Source organism: Abrus precatorius, unplaced genomic scaffold (genome assembly GCF_003935025.1).
Source record: "Abrus precatorius isolate BTA unplaced genomic scaffold, Abrus_2018 Scaffold2, whole genome shotgun sequence".
Classification (NCBI taxonomy): domain Eukaryota; kingdom Viridiplantae; phylum Streptophyta; class Magnoliopsida; order Fabales; family Fabaceae; genus Abrus; species Abrus precatorius.
Genome location: NW_020874362.1, coordinates 26,981,212 through 27,008,199, shown reverse-complemented (window position 1 = coordinate 27,008,199; position 26,988 = coordinate 26,981,212). Strand labels below are relative to the sequence as shown.

At 31.4% G+C, this 26,988-nt stretch overlaps 2 protein-coding genes across 4 annotated transcripts; both read right to left on the bottom strand.

Moving 5' to 3' along the window:
* Positions 1 to 7,356: 7,356 nt before the first annotated feature.
* Positions 7,357 to 18,777, bottom strand: LOC113857945 (protein HIRA-like). Of its 3 annotated transcripts, XR_003503319.1 has the most exons (11): positions 18,762 to 18,777; positions 18,005 to 18,177; positions 17,417 to 17,692; positions 16,939 to 17,190; positions 16,458 to 16,855; positions 15,302 to 16,319; positions 14,151 to 14,361; positions 13,750 to 13,990; positions 8,890 to 9,064; positions 8,431 to 8,548; positions 7,393 to 7,839 (listed from the first exon to the last, which is right to left on the bottom strand). XR_003503319.1 is itself a non-coding variant. In XM_027490286.1 (10 exons), the coding sequence occupies exons 1-10, from the start codon at positions 18,110 to 18,112 to the stop codon at positions 7,723 to 7,725; spliced, it is 2,862 nt and encodes a 953-aa protein (XP_027346087.1). In that variant the 5' UTR covers positions 18,113 to 18,735; the 3' UTR covers positions 7,357 to 7,722. The 3 variants fall into 3 exon arrangements, 2 of the variants coding, with proteins under 2 accessions (XP_027346087.1, XP_027346085.1); XM_027490286.1 differs by lacking the exon at positions 18,762 to 18,777 and having other exon boundaries at positions 7,357 to 7,839; positions 8,890 to 9,012; positions 18,005 to 18,735; XM_027490284.1 differs by lacking the exon at positions 18,762 to 18,777 and having other exon boundaries at positions 7,681 to 7,839; positions 8,890 to 9,012; positions 13,750 to 14,089; positions 14,130 to 14,361; positions 18,005 to 18,284.
* A 3,289-nt stretch (positions 18,778 to 22,066) lies between these two features.
* LOC113860227 (subtilisin-like protease SBT5.3) lies at positions 22,067 to 26,703 on the bottom strand. The gene is made up of 11 exons (XM_027492923.1): positions 26,623 to 26,703; positions 25,955 to 26,046; positions 25,711 to 25,808; positions 25,292 to 25,444; positions 25,105 to 25,216; positions 24,281 to 24,821; positions 24,111 to 24,205; positions 23,461 to 23,700; positions 23,263 to 23,377; positions 22,721 to 22,928; positions 22,067 to 22,614 (listed from the first exon to the last, which is right to left on the bottom strand). Exons 1-11 carry the CDS (start codon positions 26,701 to 26,703, stop codon positions 22,067 to 22,069), a joined length of 2,283 nt encoding a protein of 760 aa, XP_027348724.1.
* Between the last annotated feature and the right edge of the window lie 285 nt (positions 26,704 to 26,988).

Here is a 26,988-nt window from a genome sequence, read left to right as displayed (position 1 = left end):
AGATAGTGTTACTTCAATTTCGTTTTTTCTTCTAAAACTCATTCATCATTTGCAGCTCTCAGTTATGAATTCCCAACACAGAGTAGTTGGGAAGGGTACATCCATACTCAACACGCTAAGTCAGGGACCATTATTAATCCCTGTCATCAAATAAATTTACCAATTTCAATTTTTTCATATTATTAAGTTACGTCAGAGTGTTGCTTTAGAAAAAAAAATGAATAACTTTTATCGAATAAAAATTCATTATATGTACCCTTTTAGTGAAGTATATATCTTTTATCTCAAAAATGGACACATTCATCATTTAATACATAATACATCAAATTGAACATTTAATCTTATAGATATTCCTTAAATAAAGTATAAATTTATGATATATAACTATTTATTTTTTTATAAATAATATAATATACTTGATATCTAGTTTAGGGCATGTTGGTGAGCAGTCCCTGTAGGTTTTGGTAGGAGAGAAGTTGCCAACCGGATGGTGACCAACACAGTACATAACAAACAAAATTGATATGATATTCATTTGCCATTTCAACCAAGTGACTTTGAACACGCTAATTAATGTGTGCTTCAGTCTTGCATGTGCATGTAAGATTTTGCTCACATGAACAAGCATTGGAAATAGTTACATATCCATACTATGATGGGAAAAAGACATACATTAACAAATGTCTCGATGTGCAGCCGGCAACCTCCGATTGATTATAGTTTTTGGAAAGAAAAATCTTAAGTGTCTCAGCCATGTGGTCTTAAAGGAGTAGGTGAACTAAGAGCCTTGAGCAAGCTGGATTTCGACAATGATATATGGATGTTAACTATGGGGTGTGGCCAGCACATAAGGGTTTGAATCTGTGTGTTTCATTAATGAGAACACTGAGGCTTCATATGATGAATAGAATAAGAAAACAAGAGATGATAAGTTATTTTATTATATATTTTAATACTTATTTAACTGATAGGAGTTTATTCTTTAAGTTTACCTTCTTTGATTCTCTGATATAAATATTATTATGTAGCATTTGAATTAGAAATAAACATATAATGTATTAAATTTATTATTTCAGTATACATAAAATGTAAAATAAAATAAAAGATCGATGTACTCTTATTTTATCATATTGTGAGCTTAGTCTTTTGGTCAATATTGTGTATTGTCATCAATGGTAATTGTACTTGGGAAGTATGAATTAATTTATAACGTCTCTTCTTTTGGTCAAATACTTATTATTAGGGAATATGTGGGAAAAAAAATTTGTACAATAAAAACATTTTTTTATTAAATACTTTGATCTTATAATGTATCTATTGGATATTTTTGGTGCTCATTAATTGATCAAAAACGTTTTTCTTTTATATTAAAAAAAAACTCTTATTTTATCATATTCTTGTCTACTCTCACATATTTTATTATTTTTTAACTTGCCCTTATCATACTTATCAAACTAACCTGCATATTAATGTGACAAAGAAACGTGGCTATGATCTAATTTCAAAGTGCTAAAGAGGAGCGTCAACACAAGCTAAGTTACCCAAGTCAATTTCTTTCTCCCAACAAGCTAACTTTTATTTCAACTTATGTAAACTTTGACAAAGAGGTCTTCTTTGCCATTTCTTGTTGCTAGGGATGAAAATTACGTTTGCCTTTACATTGTTTAAGAAGAGCAAATGAAAAGAAAAGACAACGAGGTGAAGCCCGAAATTTTGGCCTTGATCTTTTCGTATGAGATCAAATTTATTTGATTGAAAAGGAGAACATATCAACTGAGGCAAGAGATAGTGAGAGCATCATTAGTCTTCTATTCGTATATTTAATTGGGTAGATTCATCGTTTGATGTTTTCTATAAAATTAGTAAAAGAAATTACTAGTTAACTCTAACTTTTTATATTTTAAAATAATTCATCAACGCGTTTGTGCTTTTTATAATGAAAAAAAATAATTGAATGATTTGTATAGTCTTAGTGGCCGAGCACGATGTTAGATAGATTTAAATATTTATCTTCATAACATCAAAATAATCTACTATTAATGTTTATAAATAATTAATATTTTAATTTTAATTATACTTTTGATCTTTATACTTTAACTTATGTGTAATTTTGCCTCCTTAATTTTAATTTCTCACATTTAATCTTTTTAATTTATCAACTGTTCAAATTAAAATTTTCACCTCAAAAATTTACTTAGTAATTAATAAAAATATAATAAAGATGATATATATTATTGATTTGTATAAATTAACAATATATATATAATATTAAATAAAATAAGGTAAAATATAATAAAAAAATTATTTTATATTTTTTATATAAATATACACAAATTAATGATACATCATTTTTTTTATATTTATATTAATTATTAAACAAAAATGTGGAATAAAGAACTTAAAATATTACATAAGATTAATTCGACAAAGAAATTAATAATATATATACATGGACAGATTTTTTCATACTAATATAAATTTAAAAATTATTATATTTATTTAATTTATATCTAACAAATTATAATTTATTATTTTACCTATTTAATTTGTATAGTTGAGATTTAGTATAAGTCTTTTAAACTTACATTTAGGGTCAACGAATGAATGTAAATTATATATATATATATATATATATATAATTGCCCTTCAAAACTTGCCAACCTTATTAATTACCTCAAAATAAACTGCCAATATAAACCAAAGTTTCAACTACTTTTGAATTTGGCTTTCATTCTCTCAAGAAAGCTTTTCATAAGGCCTCATTCAATGTATTTTATGTGATGTGAAAGAGAAGCAGAGAATTAAAATAAGAAAAGAGTGAGAGTTGACTGATAGTGTGTATATACGCCACCATAGCTTAGCCTCCCTGAGCAGCCCCACCGCCATAAACGTTCTTCATAAATGAGGTCTCATATCCATCCCTTTAACTCCAACTGTTAATTTATGGCTGCAACTATAAGTTCATAGTTAGCAACATCCCAACCTCACACCCATCTTTAATTGTAACAAATATGTTTTTTTTTTTTAAATGCATCTAAAAATATAGGATAAGAAATCAATAAATAATTACAAGTTATAATATTTAATGTTATTAATACATTAAATTTAGAGATGTAATGTAATTTTTAATAATTTACTGTTTATATACTTTTTGTTGTGTCTTTAAACTTATTAAAAAATCGTTAAAACTTGCAATATATGCGCATGTTCTCATCAAGATGCAATGAATATGTTTTCAAACCTAAAATCTAGATAATAAAGTAAGTAATTATAAAATTATTATTTCTAGTAATATTAAAAGACAGTAAATAACATAAAACAACCTATTCGTTAAAACATGGGTATTTTAAATGCATTATATCAACTTATATGATGTGATTATGGGAGATGAAATGAAAATTAAAGTACTCATTTTCACACTTATTTCCATGACTTTTATAAGTAAATGCTCACATTTTAATTTATACTTATTCAAAATATAAGTAATTTTTCTCTTCCCTACTAAAAAGAATTTATAAATATTCATTAAATTTGAATTTAGTCGTCAAATACATTTACAAAAACTAAATAAAAAACGAGTGGAAGGATATTGTGATCAACACATGAATGGTTAACATTTGTCATTTTAATCATTAAAAAAAAAAGAATAAAACGTACATACTATATATATTTTGATCTTCACACTACTTACTAACATGATATACAGAGAAAATTATATTTTTAAAATAAATTGTGTTATTTTTTTACAATAAAAAGTGCAAAACACCATGTTAAGATGTCATAGTAATTAGACCTAACTTTATATTTATAACCTTTATTAATTAAAACTATTTAATTTTTTTTAATAAATGCATGAAAGGATGAAAATGCTTATTTTACTGGCATTTCAAATTAGAAGTTCCTAATCATAACCCAATAAGTAAAATCAAAATCACCTAAAAACAATGGGTTAATTAAATAGGGTCACTAGATGATCCATAGGATTCATGCAGCAGTGGGACACGAATTTGTCCATATATTGTATGCACACATCTAATAAAGTGTAAGTATATAATAAATGCACATCTAATGTCTGAAATAGATTAGACAAAGAACAAGAACAGTCATTGGAATCATTCACTAATTTGTTTATTTTTCTCAAAATACAGATTATGGGTCCAGATGAATACAGTTCCATCAAACCGCCCCAACCGTCTAATATCAACAGCAACAACCAGATTTTGTTGACCTTAGTTTTGTTTTTCAACATGTAAACGTTTGACATTTGTTTATCAACACGTGTAAATGTTCGATTGAATTGGACCAGCACAAACATTAATTAGTAGGTCAACTACCCCCAAATCTCATCTTTTGGGTTTTTAGTGTGTACCCAATTCCACACAACCAAACGTTAAAAAATGGGCCAAGGACTAAGGGGCTTATGTCACACATGCCTCGTGGAATTTCTTTTCACACTTATTATTTTTACTATTCAGATCTCCCATGATTTTTTTTTTAATTTCAAAAACTATAAATATTTATAGAATTTAATATTTTAAAAAGGTATAGCATGTTTCAAAATTTTAATTCCTAAAATATAATTTTTATATCACTTTTAAAATTAAATTTATGGAATTAAAATTATAGATAAAATAATGAGTTGTGTGTTGAGGTGTCAATATGGGAGTTGTTATATCTCACAACCCATGTAGTACCATTTTTTTAAGCCCTATGGGTAGTAAACTTACTTTGTCCCAGGCTCTAATATATATATATAAAAAAAAAAAACATAGGTTAGGATCAAGTGAATTAATTCACTTTTTTTAAAATTAATTAATAATTATTACACTATTTTTTTACTAAAAAATATATGCGTTTATTTATTATTTTTATTAAATTATTTTATTGAAAATAAATTAAATTTAATATTTTGAATATGAAAAATATATTAAAAAATAAAAAATTGATTAAATTAAATTATTTTACTTAAAAAATATATTATATCAAATTAAGAAGAGACAAAATTTAAATTTATAATTATACATTAACTTTTGCTAAGTTTACAAGTTATTTATATATTTTTATAAATTTTGTAATATTAAATATTATATATCTAACGATGGTGTAACATTTAATTTTTTTAATATATTAAATTTTATTTAAATAAATTATTTTGACTTTTTTATAACAATAATGACTTAACAAATTTAGTTTACGATTATTTTTTGTTGTCAACTTTGTGCTTTTATTGTGACTTTAAAAATATTATTAAACATGTAATATTTTTAAAATAATTTTATAAAAATAAATAAATAAAAATTATTAAAATATGAAAAATTTTATAACTAATACTCAAATAAAATTATAAAATAGTGTACTAAAAAATTATTTATAAGATTATATAAATAAAAAATATTATTATGATTTAATAATTATTAATAATACAAATAAAAATTAGATAAATTTATAACTTAATTTGATAACAAATTATTATATTTTATTTAAAATTATGTAATAATAATAATTTATTTTAAATATTTAATATTATATAAATTTAATTATTTTTCATCTAATTTTTAAGTAATTTTTTATCTATAAATTTACAATAAAAAATATCATATAAAATAAATATTTTTAATAGATTATAATAATATATTTAAAGGTTGTTGGCCTGTATATTAGTCATATTCCACTTATTTTTATAAAATTTTTAAATTTTTATGGACTTTTGGTCTTATCTGAATTAAGATTAAATTAGTTAGAGCTTACCAATTTGATAGTATAGAAAGAAAAAAAATTCATACCTTGCGATTGAAATTAACATAGATGAACTTCTTTCTGTATCACATATTTTTATTGTTAGTTGCAATATTTGTTTTATCACATTTATAATCCAATTTTTAGAAATGTGTTTTATATATTTTGAAAATTATATTTCAGTTGCTTTAAAATTTTAATTTTAAAAATTGATTTTCAACATTCAAGGAAAGTTAAATTTCAAAAGTGAAAAAAAAGTTGATGCCATTAAAAAAAAAAAAGTAGTGGTGTGAAAAGCAATTTCTACGTCATAATTGTGAATTTAAACTATCGACCAAAAACAAAACACTGGACCAAAATTACCCCAAAAAGATTTTTAAAAAAAAAATTGGACTCAAATAAAGGAATTTACATCCAACAAGAATACATCATTTTAAAGCATGTTTTTCCTTAGTGCTACCCCCATAAGCACAATCTTAAAATCAAACAGCTAATAAACATAACCATCAGCAGTCACATCTTATTCAGATATGGATTTTCCGTAGCTGTTAGACAAAACTACAAAGGAAATTTTGAATTTACAACATCAAGCTCTTAAATAATCAGCTCTAATTTCCCATCAAATGATTTCAACAAGCAAGCTCTAGGTTGATAAGAGAAACTACAAAGCAACTCTTGCTATCTTAATGTGTTTAAATTTACATTTAAATGTCCATCAATCCATATTTACTTCAATACTATTAGTTGTAATTCTGCAGTATAGGTTTTTCAACATATTTCCAAGCACACAGTTAGAAGAAGTGTACTACCACGTTAGAGAAATCAGGTTTAGATAACTAAACTGTACAGCTAGACAATTAATCATCAATAGAAAGCTTATCATTGCTTCCTGTTGGACGTATTGGTGGAATTTTTTATGCATTTGTGAAAATGAATTGATTTCACCTCTGCCACTTTAACAATGTTCCAAGTTGATACTCTCTTAGGTAGAACACTACCTATATTAAGATACCTCCCTTTGCTTGGGTACATTGGTTAGCTTGATCACACACAAGGGCATGTGCCATTACTTCATTTGCAAGTGTAGGAGTGAAATTTGTTTGATCTTTTGTCATCAGGGTATTGTCCTTGCTATCTATGACTACATCCTCCAGATGCCTTTGATCTAATTTTAATGGAACAGTGTCTATTATTTCTATTGGAGTAAACTACTCTCTATTTGATTAGTTACTGGTAGAACTGTTAAAATAAACAGTTTAGCCCAGCTCAACTCGAGATTAGGCTTATTTAACTCAAAGTAAAAATAAATTTATATTTTTACTGTCTAAGCCCAACTCTACGCAGATTATAAGCTTATACGAGCTGACCTAATAGCTCAAATAATTTATTTATTTATTTGTTTTTATAACAGACCATTTTTTTTATTACTTTTGTAACGACAAACTGATATTTTTATTTTTATGTTTTACTATTTTCCATTTTTATAAAAGGTCATTTTAAGTTATTTTTGTAACAACCTACTAGGATACTCTCTTTTTTTTCTAGTTTTTGTATTAGACATTTTTTTAGTTTTTTTTTTTTAAATTATAACATGTCACTAGTTCTTTTTTTGTTGTTTTTGTAATTATTTTTTTTACTTCTATACACATAATAAATCTACAAAAATATAAATAATTTCACAATTAAAAAATATTTCAAAGACAAAAAGTCTATATACATAATAAGTCCACAAAAATAAATAAATAAATATGTGTACATGCACACTGCCTGAGCCCGCATGGACTAGCCAAGTTAAAGTCCTACCGAGCATCAGACTTATCTGGATTAGGCCATAATAGCCCTAAGTAATTTTGAACCTTGTTTTTTAGAGTCCAAACCCGTCCATTTAACGAGTTTTTTCGGCCTAGTCCATCGAGCTGACCCTTTATACCGGCTCTAGTTGCAAGTGAAGATGTCTTGAGTAATACTAGATTTCTTTGGTCTTGATTAACGTCCGAATTCAGATACCAGATCCATGAATTCATTAAGCAATCTCTGGACTTCCCTGTTTGATGCCATGGATGGAAGAATATCTTCAACGAGGAGTTTGTGTTTCCTCATTCCCTGCAAAGATCCAAAAGAGAACTTCAGATGAAGAGCTCATCATGTGTTTTGACATTCACGGCAGTACTGTCGATCAATAGAAATTACAGCATAAATAGTATTTGACAAGTTTTTTCAATAAATACAAAGCTATTCCTCCACATTGAAGAAACCTCCCTCTTTAATGGTTAAAATCACAATGCATTTTGGATAAAATTAAGGCTGGATACGCCTTACTTTCTCACTTTAGAGAAGCTTTTTCCCTCCTCATCAACCCTCAGTTTGGATGAGAGCAATAAGTGAGAGTTTGAGGGAGAATGGTCTCCCTCATTCTTCCCTTCCCTTCCATAAATTATGAATGAATTCCCAGACAAGGGTGTGTTATTCCCTTCCCATCCTTTTCCCTTCCATCACAGTGAACAAAGTCCAAGAGCAATTTTCATCTGTTGAGCTCTCCAATCATAATAAATTTCAGTAATGATCTGTTTATATATCAGAAAGTTTCAAATCTAATGGTGTGCCATTCCACCATTATTAGTTTGACTTGGTTTTAGCACGTGATAATAATCACACAATATAAATACATTATGTATATTGATTAAAATGTCTTACAAGCACAAAAGGATCCCATGCTAAGCTCTTTGAATCTGAAGATGCTTCTTCAGCCATCCCTGGTGGAGGTCCAAGGAAACTCTCACAGACTTCTCGTAGTCTAGATTCATCTGGTTCTCTGCAATCATTTTATAATCTCTGTTTAGTCTGCCACTAGTACAAAAATCATTCAGACCCAAGAACATGATTGAATAATTAAAAACTTATAAAAATTGATATTTATAAGTGGCTAATCAAATCACATGCTCTGATTAAATGTATGTTTGACACCTTTCTTGATAAATAAATTCCCGAAGACTAATGACAAGGAGCAAAGCTCCATCTGTCCAAGAGGTTACCATGTCACTTTTTTAGAAGCATCTATAATGGGACGTACAGCATGCATGCTTCATGCAAGAATGAGAAGTGCCTGAGTTGCATCCGGAGAATATATATTAAAACAATAGAATAGAATAATACCTTGCAAGAAAGCGTACATAGGACAATAGGCATTGGCGATATTCGTTAGGAGATTCCAAAGCCAAAGAAGAGGCCAACTGAACCTCCAAGTGACCACGTGTCTGCACTCCATCATCAGTCACTCTATTATCAAAATATTCTTGTTCAGAAAAGTGTTCCTTTAAACATCAGAATACTGCCAATAAAAGGGGCAGCAGGAAGAACAAAATTACACAATGTGAGATGAGGGCTTTAGAGAACAAGCACATTCTGTCTTCCTCCTAAACCAAAATATGAGTCCAAAAAACAATAATTGTATCTATTTTCAGACTCGTTTGTGTTTGGAAATAACCATATTATTTTAATATGTATTTTACTATCCTTTTCATTCTTGCACGATCACTATCCTCCTCACCTTCTATACCCTTTTAAATAAATTTTGTTGCCTTATATAGATTATATTTATGAACAGCTATCATTATTCTTTTGTATTATTGTGTACAATTGTTATTATTCTATTGTATTACCATAAATAGGATAGAATTAGCCATTAATAATATAGATTAGAATTACCTTATATACTAGGAATCTTCCTAGATTCAACATAATATTCTCTGTACCTAGCTTTATATATCGAATGAAAACTCAAGCAATAAACATCTTTAGTCACTCAAAGTAAGTTTTGATATAGTATCACAGCCTACATTCTAGGTTTCCATTTTTTTTCTTTGATATTCGAGTGCAGGAAATTTTTTCCCTGTTCTGCACCTTTGAGGCTGCATTAGAATTTTTTTTTTTCTCTCCTTAGTCTGTTCTTGTTTCTTTCCCATCATGACTAGTTTCACTTCTGAGTTTTTGTATCAAATTTACTAAAAAGAATTATTCCCTATGGGAATTTCAATTCAGGTTGTTTGTTATTGGAAAGTAATTATGGGGTTATATAAATGGCACTGCACTAGCCCCTCGGGACCCTATACAACTGGCTCAATGGTGTGTCAAAGATGCTAAAGTGATGTCTTGGATCACTGCGTCTTATGATAAACAAATTGTTCTTCATCTATGCTCCCATAAAACTGCCAACTTAGTAGTAGTATTTGAAGAATGTTTACCATCAAACTAATTCAGCCAAAAGATTTCAATTGGAGTGTGAGATTGGTAACTATACTTTGCGCAACTTGTCTATTCAATAATATTACGCTGGTTTTCAAAATCTTTAGGCTGACTTTTCTGATATTGTGTGTGCTTCGGTTTCTACAAAGTATCTTCCTGCTGTGTTGGAAGTTCATACGACCAGCTAGTGTGATTAGTTTTTAATGAAATTGCATTCAAAATTTGAAAACACGTGTTCTAATCTGATGAGTCGTGATCTTACTCCATCCTTGGATACCTGTTTTGCTTAATTGCTTCGTGAAGAGCAACGTCTTTTCAGCCAAATCACTCTTGAACAAGACACTTTGACTGCTTCCTAAGTGACTTTTGTAGCGCAAGGAAGAGGCAACAATAGGGATATAAGTAAGGTTCAATGCTTCAATTGTAAGAACTATGGCCATATTGCTGCAAATTGTATAAAAAAATTCTACAATTACTGCAAAAAGTCAGGTCATATTATCAAAGAGTGCTCCATTTGTAATGCTCCGAATTTTGTAACATTGATTATTTAAATATGTATATGGATATGTGTGTGAATGAACATTGGAATGTACACTTGAGTGTGTGATGAATTTTGAATGATGATGTGTATGAATGCATATAGATAAATATGTGAGTATAAGAATATATATATATATATATATATATATATATATATATATATATATATATATATATGTGTGTGTGTGTGTGTGTGTTTGTGTATGCGCGCACGCTCTCTAAGAATGTTTGATTGTGCTTGGAATTAAACTAAAAATTTGACTAAGTGTCTGGTGCAGGGTGTTCTCGCTGTAACGAGAAGGTCCTGGGAGGAAGGTATGAAACTGTCGCCTTCTTACTGTAGCGAAAGATGTCTCGCTGCAGCGAAAAAGAGACAATAAGAAGTGCATTTCTGGATGCAGTCTCGCTGTAGCAAGATTTTACAGAAATCAGAATGCAGTTTTCTCTGAGATTTTTGCTGGAGCGACAAGGGGTGTCGTTGCAGCGAGAGTGTTTTGCTGTAGTGAGTGTCGCAAATAGATGGATATTTGAAGGGGTTAGAGTTTGAAAAATTCATTTCTCATTCTTCTCTTCAAAATCTCTTCGATTCTCTCGATCCAAAACCCTATTTCACTGATTAAATTGTCTTCAAAACCGTTTCGGAACTGGATTGAAGATTGAAATCGTGTTGGGAACGCTTGAAGGTAAGTTTTAATGGTTAGGGTTTTAGTTTCTCACCCTCATTATCTATTTTCTTGGTTTCCTTTGGTTTTCATGGGATTCTTCCGTATATTTAGGACGAAGTTCGTGTAGGGAGTCTTTTTCATCGTTGATTTGTGCGTGAGTCTTCAATTTGAAGTAAAGGAAGACTCTACTTTATCTCATTATGTTTAAATGTAATGTATATTGCTATGCAAAGCCATGTGGATGGTTTGAAATGTGTGTTTGGTAAAATTGATTGAGATGAGATTGTGGTAAAAAGATTGAATAGAGTATAGTGTGTATGATGGAATAAATTGATGAATGTGAATTATGTTGAAATGTGTGTATAGAATAGTTGTGCGTTAAATGTAACGCGAATAAATGTAGGCATCTGTGCCGTGTACCATGAATGAATGTGTACCGTGTGCGAATATGAATATTGTATGTAATTGGAATGTGTGTGAATGAAACATGTTAAATGCAGTTGTAATTATACTATGAATAGTTCAGCGATATACTGGAGATGTGAAAGATGGGGACGGTAGAAATACTTTGGAGAAGAGAGAGTGATGGTAACACCAACAATGAGCATGGGTACACCACAGGCCACACACTCTCCTCCTAACTAGACCTCTGATCAACATCTTTGCCGAGCGACTCATGACCACCCACGTGGTATCCGTGAGGTGGAAGTAACCGATGACTATCCATGGTGTAAAACTGTGATCACAGTGCCGCAGTGAGCGTAGCTACGTGCAGTGAGAGCACGTGTGTAAATGTTTTAGTGCCGTAAGTACATTGGTTGTGAACTGAAATAAAATGCTTGAAAGTATTGTCTGTGATTGCCTATACTTGAGTAGAATATGTTAGAATACATGTGGGTGTGGAAGGTGAGTCTCCATGTTTTGTGAGTATCGGATAGTATAGAGTATTCACCCTTACATTTATTTTTCAGGTGACCAAGACGATTAGCATCGGGTTTAGTGAAAGGATGAATGAAACTGCTATAGGGCTTAATTTTATTTTGAAATTACATGTAATTGAATTGGTCCTGTAGCAGTTAACTTGTAATCCCTTATTATTTGAAAAACTTTGATGAAACTTTATATTGAAAAATTCTATTTAAATGAAATTTTAATTATTCCCATTTTATGAAATTTATTATTTTAAAAATTAAATTAAGGTGTTACACCATTCGCCTGCCAAGACTTCAACCCATTGCCTGTCAAGTCAATGTTGTCCCTTCCTCTACTAGTTAGCATGAAAATGTGGCCACACCTAAACATGTTTCTCCTCATATTGCTGCTCTTACGCCTGAAATAGTGCAACAGATGATTATCTCAGCTTTTTCGGCCCTAGGGATTCAAGGTAAAAGTCTTCCACACACTAAGTCTTGGCTTCTTGATGTTGCTACATCCAATCATATGACATCATGCAAGTACACATAGGAATTAATTAAATTAGCTAGTCTTCAAGAATCTTCCTCTGTTGATACTCTTCTTGAGGTGAATGTTAAGTATCATGTTGATGAGGGCGAGCAACTTTCTAACCCTCTGCTATATCTACAATTGGTAAGAAGTCTCAATTACTTAACCATTACACAACCTGATCTCTCTTGCTCTCCAGCAAGTTAGTCAATTTGTACACTCTCCTCGACATCTTCACATGGCTGCATTAGATACCTCAAGGTACTGCTTTTCGTGGTTTATTTTTTTCTGTTAGTTCTTCTATCCCACTCGCTGCATATAGTGATGCAGATTGGGTGCCCTATTCTAATACTCATAGATCTGTCACTAGTTGGTGCATGTTTCTTGAGGATTCCCTGATATCATGGAAAAGTAAGAAGCAAGATCGTGTCTCCAAATCCTCCACTAAATCCGAATATCGTGCCATGTCTACTGCATGTTCTGAAATCACTTGGCTTTGGGGATTGTTGCCTGAACTTGGCTTTTCACAATCTAACCCCACATCTCTTCATGCAGATAACACAAGTGCAATTCAAATTGCTACCAACCCGGTCTACCATGAGCGTACGAAACGTATTGAAATAGACTATCATTACATCTCATTTCTCTCCCACATGTTCCAACCACTTTGCAAGTTGCTGATATGTTCACCAAGTCTCATACTCAACAACACCATCAATTTCTTGTGGGCAAATTGATGCTTCTCGATAAACCAGCATCAATTTGAAGGAGATGTTGCCTTATATAGATTATATTTATGAACAGCTATTATTATTCTTTTGTATTACTGTGTACAGCTGTTATTATTTTGTTGTATTACTATAAATAAGATAAAATCAGCCATGAATAGTATAGATTAGAATCACATTATAATAGTCTAGGAATCCCTGTAATTTAGCTTAGATTTCAGCATAATATTCTTTGTACCTAGCTTTATATATTGTATGAAAACTAAGGCAATAAACATCTTTTTCCATTCAAAGTAAGGTTTGAAAATTTTTATATAATATTGAATAGCATCTTCAAATCAAGGACCAAAACTAAAGAAAGGATGTAACAAAACTAGGTGACAACAAACACATACCTACTCCAACCTGGCGTCCGAGCTAAATATTTTCTAACATCAACCTGCAAAGCAGCCAGTTCACCACTTTGAATTGAGCCTAAACTCCAAGAGCTGGCAAAATTTGATGCAGGGAAGCAGTCATCTGCCACCCTTAGCCAACACTTGAGACTCATGTCGAATAGGAAAGCATGGCGAGTGGCCAAAACAACAAGAGGAGCACCAGATTTTGATAGCTTAGCAGATATAACTTTAATAGTGTCTGAAAAGGGAGGAAAATGATAGAAGGATAAGCTAGAGCATATGAAAAATTGTGAGATTAACAAGACTAGTTGTCCTTTTATCAGGAAGATGATAGGCTCTGAGATAATAGTAAAAACCAAGCATCTCCTATATCAAACTTAGGTTGCAATATATTGTACCAGCATCTTTAGCAGATGAGTTAGAGCTTGAAGTGACAAGAGAAGCCAACGAGTCATGAAGGAGACAGGTTCGGTTGAATAAATCCCATAAATAAAGAGATCCATTTCTTGTTACCATCAATAATTTCCAGCACTCATCACAGTCCACAAATGTTGCTGCAGATCCCATCATCATGGTTGGCATTGCTCGTCTCCCATATTTTGTGTAAATCTTCTCAGAAGCAAACAAAACACAGAAAATATAGATTACAAAGTGTACGCTCTAAATCTTGCCCATGCATTCAACTACATAATACATGTTATAGCGTAGTTTTACATGTGAAAAAAGGTTTAAACCACATCACACAACATATACACATTAATCACTTGTCACTTTGGAGTACCAAGGCACATCTCTGCATTGAAACTTCCAATTATTTTTCTAAATACCAAAAGATAACAGGAGAAAAGGCACAGAACAACTGAAATTAATATTGCCAGCTTCCTATTAGAACAGATAGTTGCTTTCATGCAGTGGTTCCAGTTTCATCTACTTAGATACCAATTGATATAGAATAGTCTATTTGTCATATTTACAGGATCAGTTTTAGAGTCTGTGAGCTTCTGCCTGCAGCATATGCAGAGGGAATGCACATATTAACAACTTGTACAGAGTTGATGGGTGCAAGGAAGGGGACTCTTTCTAAGATTAAAACAAAATTATCTAAATTGGACATCAAATGACAAAGCTATTATTTTCAAATAATTTTCAAACATGCAACAATGTAACTTGCAAAGGTAGTTCATAAAAACTTTCTAGCTGCAAAAAGAGATGCGACCAAGATAATAAAAAGGCATAAAACATGCAATGAAATGCATGGGAAAGATGATTTTAAAATAATAAAGTAAGCGATGAAGAAATTCTGCAAAATTTATACTATTTTGAATATTTTATTCTTTTATATGTTCTGAACAGTTTTGCTTGAAAAAACAAAGAGAAATGAAAAGAATGATATCAGAGACAGATGATTCAGTATCTAAAAGTTTTTGTCACAATAATATGAAGGAAATTTAGTTTATAAAGGATGTAAGGTACAACTGCCACAAGTAATAATACAAGTTTAGAACACAATCACATAATGCATTTAATAAATATAGAGGAACAGTATTACCTGCAGGCATCCATCTTCACACCCAACTGCCCAAAAATTTGGATTTCCAGCTAAAGCAGTGACTTTCCCAGCTATCCTATCAGACCAAAGCATTTGAGATCCCCGTGTGCAAGAAATTTCTGTTTCTCTCATCATGGATGTTGTTCCCACCCGTATAATGTCATTCACAGCATGTTCTCTTGGACGTGCTTCCAAACAAATAGGTGAAGTATCCTCACTGCCTCTCTTGTCAAATACCCTAAGGGAAAGAGTAGCACAAGAAGCAGACAAGGAACAAGTAGTCATTGAATTTCCCAACTGCTCAACGTTGACATTTCCATCTCTGCCAGAAGAAGCTGGAACCTTCTCAATCACAAGGTTCTCAGAAATTGTCACCCTAGCAGTAACCCCAGAACGTTCTTTTAAATCTGAATTTCTTCCAAGTGCACCACCCAATGTATTTGCTCTTGTGTTATCATAATTACATGCAACCCCATTGGTATCCTTTCTGTGATCAGAAGACATGAGAGGGAAATCAAGACCTTGGGACTGAACCGCACAAGAGATGTCTTCCTTCTGAACAGGCACTCCAACAGCTTCTGGAATAATTCTTTTTCTGCCATCAGGTCGTCTATATTCTCTTTGTTTGACAGGTCTAGAAATCCGAACAGAGGTGGTAACTTTGTTTAATGCATCATCAACCAGACCTCCATTCTTCTGAATATGATCAACCAGAGGATGAGTATTGTTTGAAATAATGTGCACATCAACATAACCTTTTGCCATTGTCTGGTTTTCCTGGACATCAGAATCAACTTTTTTGCTAGGTGCTTGCTTGGCAGAAGCTGCTTCTAGCAACAACTGTGCTGGACTCTCTGCTAAGTTGGCTTGATGGCCCCTCACGTTGCCATAGCGATTTCTTTTCAACTCATCTAGCTCAGCATCACTAAGTCTCTGACCAAGTTCTTTCACCTCAAAATGAAATGTAGCAACAGTTCCATCCAAGGAACAGGCAAAAAGTGAATATCCATCAGGGCTCCTGTTTCAAAATAATAATAATAATAATAATAATAATAATAATAAAGCAAAGTCATTCAAAGGAATAAAACAGTGAATCTAATTGAAAGAATAAACAACATTTAAACTACATATATAATGCCATAGACAAAGAGCATACCAAGATAAATCTACAACACTCAGAGTAAAGAAATGCTTGGCTACAAAAAGAGGACGGGGACTTGCAGTAGTCCATACAGTAATAGTTCGATCCTGACTTCCAATGGCAATAACATTGTATGGCTGTGGCTCTTTGCTTCCTGTCTTGGAAGCACCATTGACCCACCCAACAGGCACAGACTTCACTTCCTGAGCATTTGAGAAATCCCTTCTAAACATTGAATGGTTAAACTTCACCACAATAACTGGAGCATTGTGTCCTAAGAAGTCAAATGTCGCAGACCATTCCCCTCTCTCAAGTACTGGGGCAGAATGCCTTGGCTTCTGGAAACCATGGGTAGTGGTGATAAAATGACCGCAGGGAGACCATCCAAGTCGCCTGAAAAAGGTAGATCCAAGCTGAAAAGAGCACAGATACAGTTCAATTAGAAAATAAATAGAAAGTTTTATTGGGTCAATAAATTTCAAAATAATAAACTTACTGATTTATCCCAGTGACCATCTGTCCTATGAGCGAGACTCCAATCACTAGTTTTCCAAATAATGACAGTTTTATCATCAGATTGACTTGCTATAAAAGATCCAATAGGATCCCATGCAACCCCCTTAACCAAACTAGCGTGGCCCCTTAGAACTGCAGTGCAGACACCATTACTCGTATTCCATATATGGATAGTGTTGTCCAAACTCCCACTAGCCAATGCAGAGTCATCAGGAGACCAATTAAGATCCACCTACTTTATGCATGGACAAACTAATCCCAAGTTAATGAAGCTCTCATTAAAAATGAGAAAAGTATTTTGATACACAGGATGATCATAAAATAAAATCTATATAGGACCACTCAGATGGCACATCTGGTTCATTTACATTCGAAGTGCAAATGGGAGTTAATTGGCTGGAACATGAATGACTGTCGAAAAAGACCAGGGGTTGAAAAAGCCAAAGCAAGTGCATTACCACATCTGCGGTGTGCCCTCTCAAAGTCATTGCAACTTTCCAGTTTTCAATATCTGGTGGCTCTCCACTGCCAAATTCTGTGGTTCCTGAACCAGGTTTTCTCTCATGAATCAATATCACCTGATCATCCGACCCTGATGCAACATACCTCCCATGTTTAGCCCACCTAACACAGTTAACAGAGCCAAAATGATCGCGCAGGGTTGCAAGAAGCCTCTGAGAAGACTCATCATTAGCCATTTCCCCGCAAACAGTGTTCATATTCCATATTCGAACCTGCATGAAGCAGAGCTAAGAAATTGATTACTTTAAAATCATTACTATGGCTCTCAGCCTCAGTCTTCTAGCACCTAACTAATAAAGCAACAAACATCAGAGCAACACTCCTTTTCCAATGAGTTTAGCAACAATACAAAACAAAATGGCACGAAAACATTCTATTCATCCCAAAACACATTAAACAAACACAACAATGGTGTACCATGTCATTAGACACTAACAAATCATGACAGACCCAAAATTCAAATTCATCATTAAATTGAGACTCTCAAACAAACCGCTAAGATGAGAGGAAAAAGAAAGGCATACCTTGTGGTCACAACCACCAGTAGCAAACCGGAGCCCACCAGGTTGAACATCAATGGAGAAAATTTGCTTGCCCTCATGCCTAACCCAGCTAGGTTTCTCAGCAATCATCTTCCAAAAATCTCTTCTTTTGCACCCCAAAATAGTTTCTTCTTCTTCTTCTTCTACCTTTCACTCTGATAAATTGCAGCAAATTCAATACCTTTTCTCATTTCTCACCCAATAGGGGAGTGGGGGGAACTAAGACCTTCCCCAATTCAATTCAAAACCTACGAAATGCCATGCAAATTGCGGTTCCTAAAACACCCTTCTCCCCCGAAAAAACAGACATTGTCAAAACCAGAGTCAGCAAAATTCAGTGAAGTTTGGCACGTGAAAATCAAGCAATAATCTTCATAGAAAAAATAAATAAATTGAGATCAGCCCTGAAAGAAAAAAAAAGAGAGATTTTTTTTCTATTTTCTTAAAAATTAAAATAAAAGTGAAAAAGACAAAGCACCAAGCTTTAGGAGACAATAAGCGAAAACCCTACAAAATCATGAGTGTTGGCAAAGATGGAGGAGTTAACTCCCTCTTTGACGGTCAAATCTCAAAAGAAACTAATAATTAAAACATGAAGAAATTAAAGGAAAGAATTTTAAAATAAAACGGGAGTAAAGAGAGTCTCGTTAATTAAAGGGTTGGTCGAAAAAAAATTTGATGGATTAAAAAAACCATATAAAAAAAATGGATGTACATGTGATTGTGAATGGTGACTTACTTGTAAGTTGTAACTTGGGCTTCTACCAGTTCTATGTGATGTGTTATGTCCCCTAACCTTCTATGTGAAGATATCCTCATGAGCAAAAGGAAATAGTTTAGCAGAATGAGACACAACATTAATTAAAAAATAAAAACTATATATGAAAAGTGTTGACCACAAATGTGAACAATAAACATGTGAGTAAATAAAATAGAAACATATTCAAACTTTCCCATTTCTCATTCTCTTTTGTTATTCTTTCTTTTATCTTTGTTTCTTTGCTTCTAAACCAAGTCACTAACCTATTAATCTATTGGCAGTGGTATCCATTAACAAAAGTCACACAGTAGTTAAGAAATCTCTTGGCAAAACCATGGTTGATTCGATAGAATGAAATCTTACTAAAATTTTGAAAGCAACAATTGCATTTAAATATAGAGTTAATGAGATGTGTGAACTAATATTCTTAATTCAAGCAAATAGGTTACATATAAGAAAATTAAATAATTTACTAATAAATTAGATACAAATATCTAAGGCTTTGTTTGAGAGTTAGGTTTAAGAGGGGAGGGAAAGGATTAGAAGGAGTTTAATTTTGTTTGGGAGTTACTTAATTAAGAGAGAAAAGTTTTGGAAGTTTTTCTAAACCCTCTAAAAGTTTATTTTTTAAGTTTTCCTATTTTTGGAGTTTCTCTCTCCCACTTTTTCATATTATTTCATAAATAGAATTTTTTTAACTTTTTTAAAAAAATGTTAATTTTTCAAGTGATAATTTTTTTAAAAAAAATAAAAATATTAATTTTAAAATTATTTATATAATTAAACCCCATATCACCCTCTCTTCTCAGTATTAAACATCTAAACAAGGGAGGAGTTTAATTTCCTTCCTTCTCCCTTTCCTTTCTCTCATTCTCTCTTCAAATCTTTCTCATTTCTCTCCCTCCAAACTTTCAAACAAAGCCTAACAGAAAAATAGTGGTTGTTGATGTTTTTGGGAATCATCCTATTAAATCTATATATTGTATATATAGAAAGAGGCGGTTAGATAGTAATTTTAAATTCAGTTTATACATTAACTATTGGAGCAGGTTGTTATGCTTTAGCTCACGTGGTTGTAAAATATTAAAGAGTAATTTATGTGAGTTTAATTTTGATTCAATGTAAGTAAATAAAATTTTTTACATTATCAATTTATTAAAGTGTAAAATAAATATTAACTTTTAAATTACCTGTTATAAAAATTAATAATTTGTGTTATTAAATGCTAGTGTAAATACTGTGTATTCTATTTAAATTCTTTATATATTTTCTTATAATACCATTATATAAATATAAAAAAATGATATCATATATATTATTGCATATAAGTATTTTTTTTCTTATTTTTTAATCTTTTTTGCAAATATGCATTTTTAGAATACAACTGCAAGTTAAAAGGGATTGTTTTTTTTTGTCACATTTCATGTATATAGGGGCATGATTTTTTTACAGTGTAGGTCTAAAAACTCTTATATTCGATCTAAATCTTTTATTTAACTTACATCTAACATATTATAATTTATTACTTCACTAACTATTATATGTAAGTTAAATAAAATCTGTTACGTGTAAGTTAAATGAAAGGTTCAAATTAACTATAAAAGTTTGTTATATATATATATGCTTATCTTTTTCTCCAAGATGATAGTTCTTAACCATTTAAAGATTAACATTATTATGACATAAATAACACTAGGCTTTGACTTGGAGTTTTCTATGGATTGAATTTCTAAAAAATCAATCTAGATATATTTAAAATTCAATTATATGGATTGGATTATAAATTAATCAATTTTAATTTTTCTAGAAAATTGTTTAAATTTAGTTTTAAAATTTAGATTTGGTTTAAAACTAATTTTAAACCGTTTTTACATAGTAAAAATATAAATATTTAAATTTTATAATAAATAATATAACATTATATTTGCATATATATATATATATATATATATGTATATATTATTAAACATTAATATTTATTAAAAATAAAATATGGATATAAGAAGTACTTTAATCCATTATATCTTTAAAAAAATTAAAAATATATATCAAGAGAATATTTGCGTATATTTTAATTTATTAATAATATTTTTTATTTTTTATTTTATTAAAATAATAAATATTTAAATATATTTTACTATTTATCATATATCCATTATACAAGTTAATTATATAAATTAAATTTTAAACTATTTTATTTTATTTTTTTAATCAGTTCAAAAATAGTTTAAAAATTTAAATTTAGTTTAAAATTGATTTTAAATTTGATTTTTGTTGAAATTAGTTTTAAATTTTGTTTCATATTGAATTAGTTTTAAATCTAATTTTAAATTTAATTTTTAACATAAAACTAATTTTTAATACATTTGTGAATTTTGTTTTTAAGACAAAATTAATTTATTGTACAAAATGTTACATTAAATTAATACTTTAAAAAAAATTAATAATATTTATTAATATATTATATTTTATAGAAGTGTATAAAATATTTATTATTATTTTTAATAAATAAAATTTATAATGAAAGTTTAAATCAAAACTTATAAAGATAAAAATTAATAATATAAATAATAATAAAATTATTATATTATAATATTTTAAAAATTAAAAAATAAACATAAATATTAAAACAAAAGTAGTAAATAATTTAAAAACATTTGTTATATTCTAATATCTTTAATTATTTTAAATATTTAATTTTAATTTAAGAATTAAAATTAATAAAAATTTATTAGTGATAAAATATAGTTACAATAAAATTTTTTAAACTAATATAACACAAAGATTTAATAAGATATAAAGTAATAGTTTCGTACATTTGAATAAAAATAAATAAAATTGATTTTAGAATGTAAATTTAAACGTTAAATTAGTCATACAAATATAATTAATAAAAAATTAATTTAATATAACTCTAAATTTTTAAAACCAATTTAATATTGGTTATAAAATGGCAAGATCTTTTACACCCCTAGCTTTGACAACGTTAAACCATACATAAACAACACAATAAGCAGCACTACTTTAACACATACAATGCAAGAGAAATTTTTTTGCCATGATCCAGAGAATATTTAGGCAGATGGTCATTGGCAATAGAAATTGATGTTTCTGCCATTGAATCAGATAACATCGGTGAGTATTGTGATAAATAAAGATTCGGTCATGCTCATGGAGAATTACCATATATTTTGAACTTCTTTTTAGCAGAGAAAAAAGTGATATAAATGCTTTCTTAAGGGGTAAACCCAATAATTATGATACAGGACATAAAGCACTCAATGTTAAGTAGATAGCACAGTGAGACCAATAGGACTCTTAACACTTTGTCTGCCATTGTTCCATATCAAGGCACCAAACACGAAGTTTCCATTGCTATTCTTGAAAGGCAAGAAATCAATCCTGAAAGTTATTTTCTCCCCAGTTTTCCAGAACTTCAGTTCTGCTGGTGTAACTGTGACATTCACACCAGTTGGATTTTCAACACTTGCTAAATATACTGTTGGTTCTTGACCATAGTATGTAACCGTGCGATAAACAGATAAACTTCCATTCAAGTTGGACACACCAATTGATGGATAATTGAAGTTGTAGGAAGCTGTTGGAGATTTCTGACATTGAGTTTGAACCCCAGTGAGGTTCTTAAGTTGTGCTGGGCTTGCTCCAGTGCTGCAGAGAAAATTGACAACATCTTGGGAATTGAAGTCGTATATTAATCCAGGATTGAGTGCTGCAACTGGGTTAACATGTCCAGATCCATAGTCAAACGGTGTGGTTTGAGTTCCATTTGGATCTCTTCCTATGAGGTGGTGTGTGTTATCCATAACTGTGGCTGTAACATCAGAACAAAGGCATTACTTTTGGATGATTACAATTACGGGCATCCATTCTCATGACTTTTGTTGTTTATAGAAATTTGTGTAGCATAAACAACTTACCTGTTGTCATTATTGCCGACATTATGGCTGCAGGACCCCAATATGGGTGGCGAGACTTAATAATTGCTGCGACTGCAGTTATGTGTGGGCAAGACATTGATGTTCCTGAAATTATGTTATAGTTGACCGATTGTTCTTCGACCGTGGCTTCGGTTGCCACTGGAGACCATGCTGCCAAAATATTCACTCCTGGTGCTGTGATGTCAGGCTGCAAAGTTGGATAACAGTACACTATTTAGGTCCATTTTGGAAGAGAACTCGTGAAGAGGATATGGATGATTATCATAACCTCTTTTTAGCTTCTTATATCAAGAAGTTTTATAGTCAAATATATGGTATAAGCCCTTATATAATAAGAGCTTATTGAATAAGCACTTAATTAAATTGTGTTTCCAAAGACAGCCGTAGCATATCATATTTAAGTATTGCATCATCTGTCATGCTATATATATCCTCTTTACCCTTTTATGCCAATGTAAAATTTTAACTAAAAGGAATCTTGGTGCATGCATTTTTACACATAGTCTAATGTGTAACCTTGCCTTAATAATATCTGGTGTTATTATATTTGGTCCCATGGAAGAAAAAGCTGCTACTTCAGGTGCAGGTTTGGTACCTAGGACTGTTATTGTTGGGTAGATTCTAGCAATGGGATTCCTGACACATTAAAAGTATTAGGAAATGAAGAAGTGTGACTAGCTTTGATATTGGAGATTTTCTAACAAACTTTTAAAACTCACTTCTCTGTCTTCATATATGCTTGAAGCTCTTCTACAGCATCCTGACCAATAAGAGTGCTTGGGATAACAAATTGAAAACCAATATCTTTGGCATTATGATCAATAAGTATCATTCCAACTCCCCCACCTTGCCTTACTATTATGGACTTCCCTTCTCTGTCATCGGTAAATTGCTCAATTGTACAGATCACAATTTTACCCTTGATTAAGGTAGGATCTAGAGTCCTGTTCTTGCAGAAGCTGTTAACAAAGAAATCAAAGAAGTTGGATTAAAAAATTGAATCATGTAAAAAAAATTGATGTACATTTATGCAGAATATGACACAAACAAAACAACTCAAAGAAATATGGAGATTTCTAAATTTTGCTGCTGGGAGCCATACACAATATGATTCTAAATATCCACAAATTTTTGGCTAATGGTTGAATGAGAAGGTAGATAGGGAGAGTAGTGTTGTCTATATTTCAGAAGGAAATTTTCATATTTACAACAAATATTAACTCAATTTCTAATAGAGTACTAACGTGAAAGAATTTTAATTTTGCTGAAAGGGTAAAAAGGGTATACACTAAGAAGCAAAAAGTTATGTAGAATCTGAAACATGTAACAGCAATAAAGTTTGTGCAGAGCCATATACTGCAGAAGATACCTTGCATTTATTGCTGGAACTCCAGAAGCTGCCGCAGCACTTCCATATATCAAACCATATGACCGCTCCATTTTTACTGGATTCAAAGAATAACCCTGCAGGTACAAAAGCCTTAGTTACTAACAGATATTGTATAGGTACTATGAAATGGTTTGTTTTCTAGACTTCACCTTTAAAACTTTTGAGTTACCAAGGTAGATATTTGAATTGAATTTTCTGTCTAAGGTGCTAGCAGCAACAGTGAGGATCCAAGGAGCAACATTACATGCAGTGCGTGGAAAAACAGAGTTTCCAGCAGAAGCAGAAACAAGAACTCCCTTTTGGAATGCATGGAATGCTCCTACACTGATTGCATTCTCAAAATAAATTGGTTGGGGAGGTTCAGGGCCAAGGGAAAGAGATAGTATGTCAACCCCATCATGAATGGCATCATCCATGGCAGAAAGAATATCAGCATCACTGCAAAATCCAAACCAACAGGCCTTGTAGATGGCAAGCCTTGCACTCGGGGCACCACCTCTAGCAGTTCCTTTAGCAATGCCGAACAAGCTGGCATTAGCAACGAAGGATCCTGCTATTGTGGAAGCAGTGTGTGTTCCATGTCCATCACTGTCTCGAGCTGACCGGAAGAAAATCCTGTTAACAACATCTTTTAGTGGACCAACTTCTGCTTCAAACCCTTTTAAATAGAACCTGGCACCAATAATTTTCCTGAAAAGTCCAAATTCTAGGTGAGATGACATGTTTGGCAAACGATAACCATCTCAAATGCTAAAGCTATTAGACGAAGCCGAATCAATGGTTTTTTTTTTTTTACTAGTATCTCCAATTCAAACCCCTATGCCTACTTGATAATTAGAGGCTATGATACAATATCATAAATCAACTATCCTGAAAGCTCAAGTTATTTTTTTGCTTTTCAATCTATAGACTATGCTCATCAATCATGAAAACTAGTCTATGATGGATTTAGAATTCCAAAAGGAGCTCTTACTTGTTGCAATTGGCTAGTGTAAAATTTTGACCAGTAACACACTCTCCCTTGAATTTTTCAGGTACAAGACCTAATCCAAAATCAGTGAAGCTTTCCGATTCCGGCCAGACCCCTGAAATCCATCATTAAGGCCTCTCATTGCAATCCAAATGAAAGGAAAAAGAGAATGTATCAAAACAGTATTTACCAGAGTCAACGACACCAACAATGACATCAGATTCTGCATCCAGTGCCATATGGTTACCCATGTAGGCAGAGTCTAATCCAAGAAAATCCCAAGAATGTGTTGTGTGGAGTCTATTCAATTTGCTCTCAAAAATGGACACTACTGAGTTAAAATCTGAAACATAATTCAAAAAGTCATTCAGAGCCTGAACAAGTAAATGGTAAATGGATTCCATATAGAATACGGTCTTTCATTATACAGCTCCAAAGTGGAGCCACCCCATTCAAACATAAGGATCTATTCTCAGATTTCTTTAATTGGGGACCACACTAATGTAATCTAAAAATTGCTGAATCAGTCTTCCATCTCTGATTCAAAAATGTTTCCTTGTCCAATATAGTGGAAAGAAAAAGATAGATATATAATGCTGAATATAATACCTAAAAGTTTATTAGCTTGGTCTGGTGTAATCATGGCCGAGAAACCTTGAAAACTTTTACTGTAATGGTGGAGTGCTGCTGCCTTTGCTTCCTTCATGCTGAAAAGTGTAAAGAATTAACAAAGGAGTATTATGTTAGCTATCAGTTAATCTGTTTTGAAATGTTCATACGAGTAATCAAGCTTAAAAGAACATCAGTAGTTATGATTAATTCCAGGAATTTTATCTCAAATTGAGTGACATGCCTTCCAGTAACTGAAGCTAGTATCTCATGGTTTGCTGTGATTACAGATTCTGAATTGGGGTATGAATGATCTCCCATGTAAACAACATAATGCTGCGTCCAAGCAAAAACCGAAGTTATTTTCATTCTATGCAGGTAATAAAGCACTGCTAGTACTGTAGCTTTTCTAGTTTAAGCTCCTGTTGGGAATAGGTTATGAACAGTTTATGACTCCTATTAACTGTTTTCGTCTTATTTCAATAAGTTTATTGCTATAACTTATCAAAAAAAGTTGTTTTTAGTTTATCCCATCAAATTTTGTTGTTAAATTTATGGCATAGGTGATCGTTTAAAGAGATCTTATTGAATAAACAATAAGTAAGTTGTGTATCTAAATGCAACCTAAGTGCATGTTTGAAATGATTATTTAAAAGAAAGATTCACAGGAACTAATTATTTCTTTAAAATAGGTTAAATCAAACATCACTAAAGTTGATAATACAGTAGCTTCATGGATGGAAAAATCAAAATGATCAGCAGTTTACACTAGGCCAGAAAAGAACAAACAATACAGTGATATATAGTTCATAGGCTGTAGATGCATGCGGCTCACGTAGACAGCATGCATCAAGTTCAAAGGAGTCTAACAAGAGTTACGTGATCAATAACTCCACTCAGAACACTCCTTACCTTAGGGGTGGATCCATTAGCCAAAGTATACCCAATGAACAGGAAAAGGGTGAAAGAACATAAAATTTCGGCAAACCCCATGATATGCCAAAAGAACATAAATGTGGAATAGTGACTATTTTCATGGTAGGTGATTGGCTCATTTTATAGCCAAAACGAACCAACCTATATGTCATATATCATATAAAAAATCAGTTGCCGGCTTTATATGTTTCTGCTTATAACTTAGTGTATACTTGGGATTCTTTCAAAAGTATATATAAAGTGGCATTTACAAAAGGAGAAAGATAAATATATATTAAACGAACTAACAACATTTGGAAGAATTATAAACGGCAATTTTTGGATTGATACTTTAATACTACA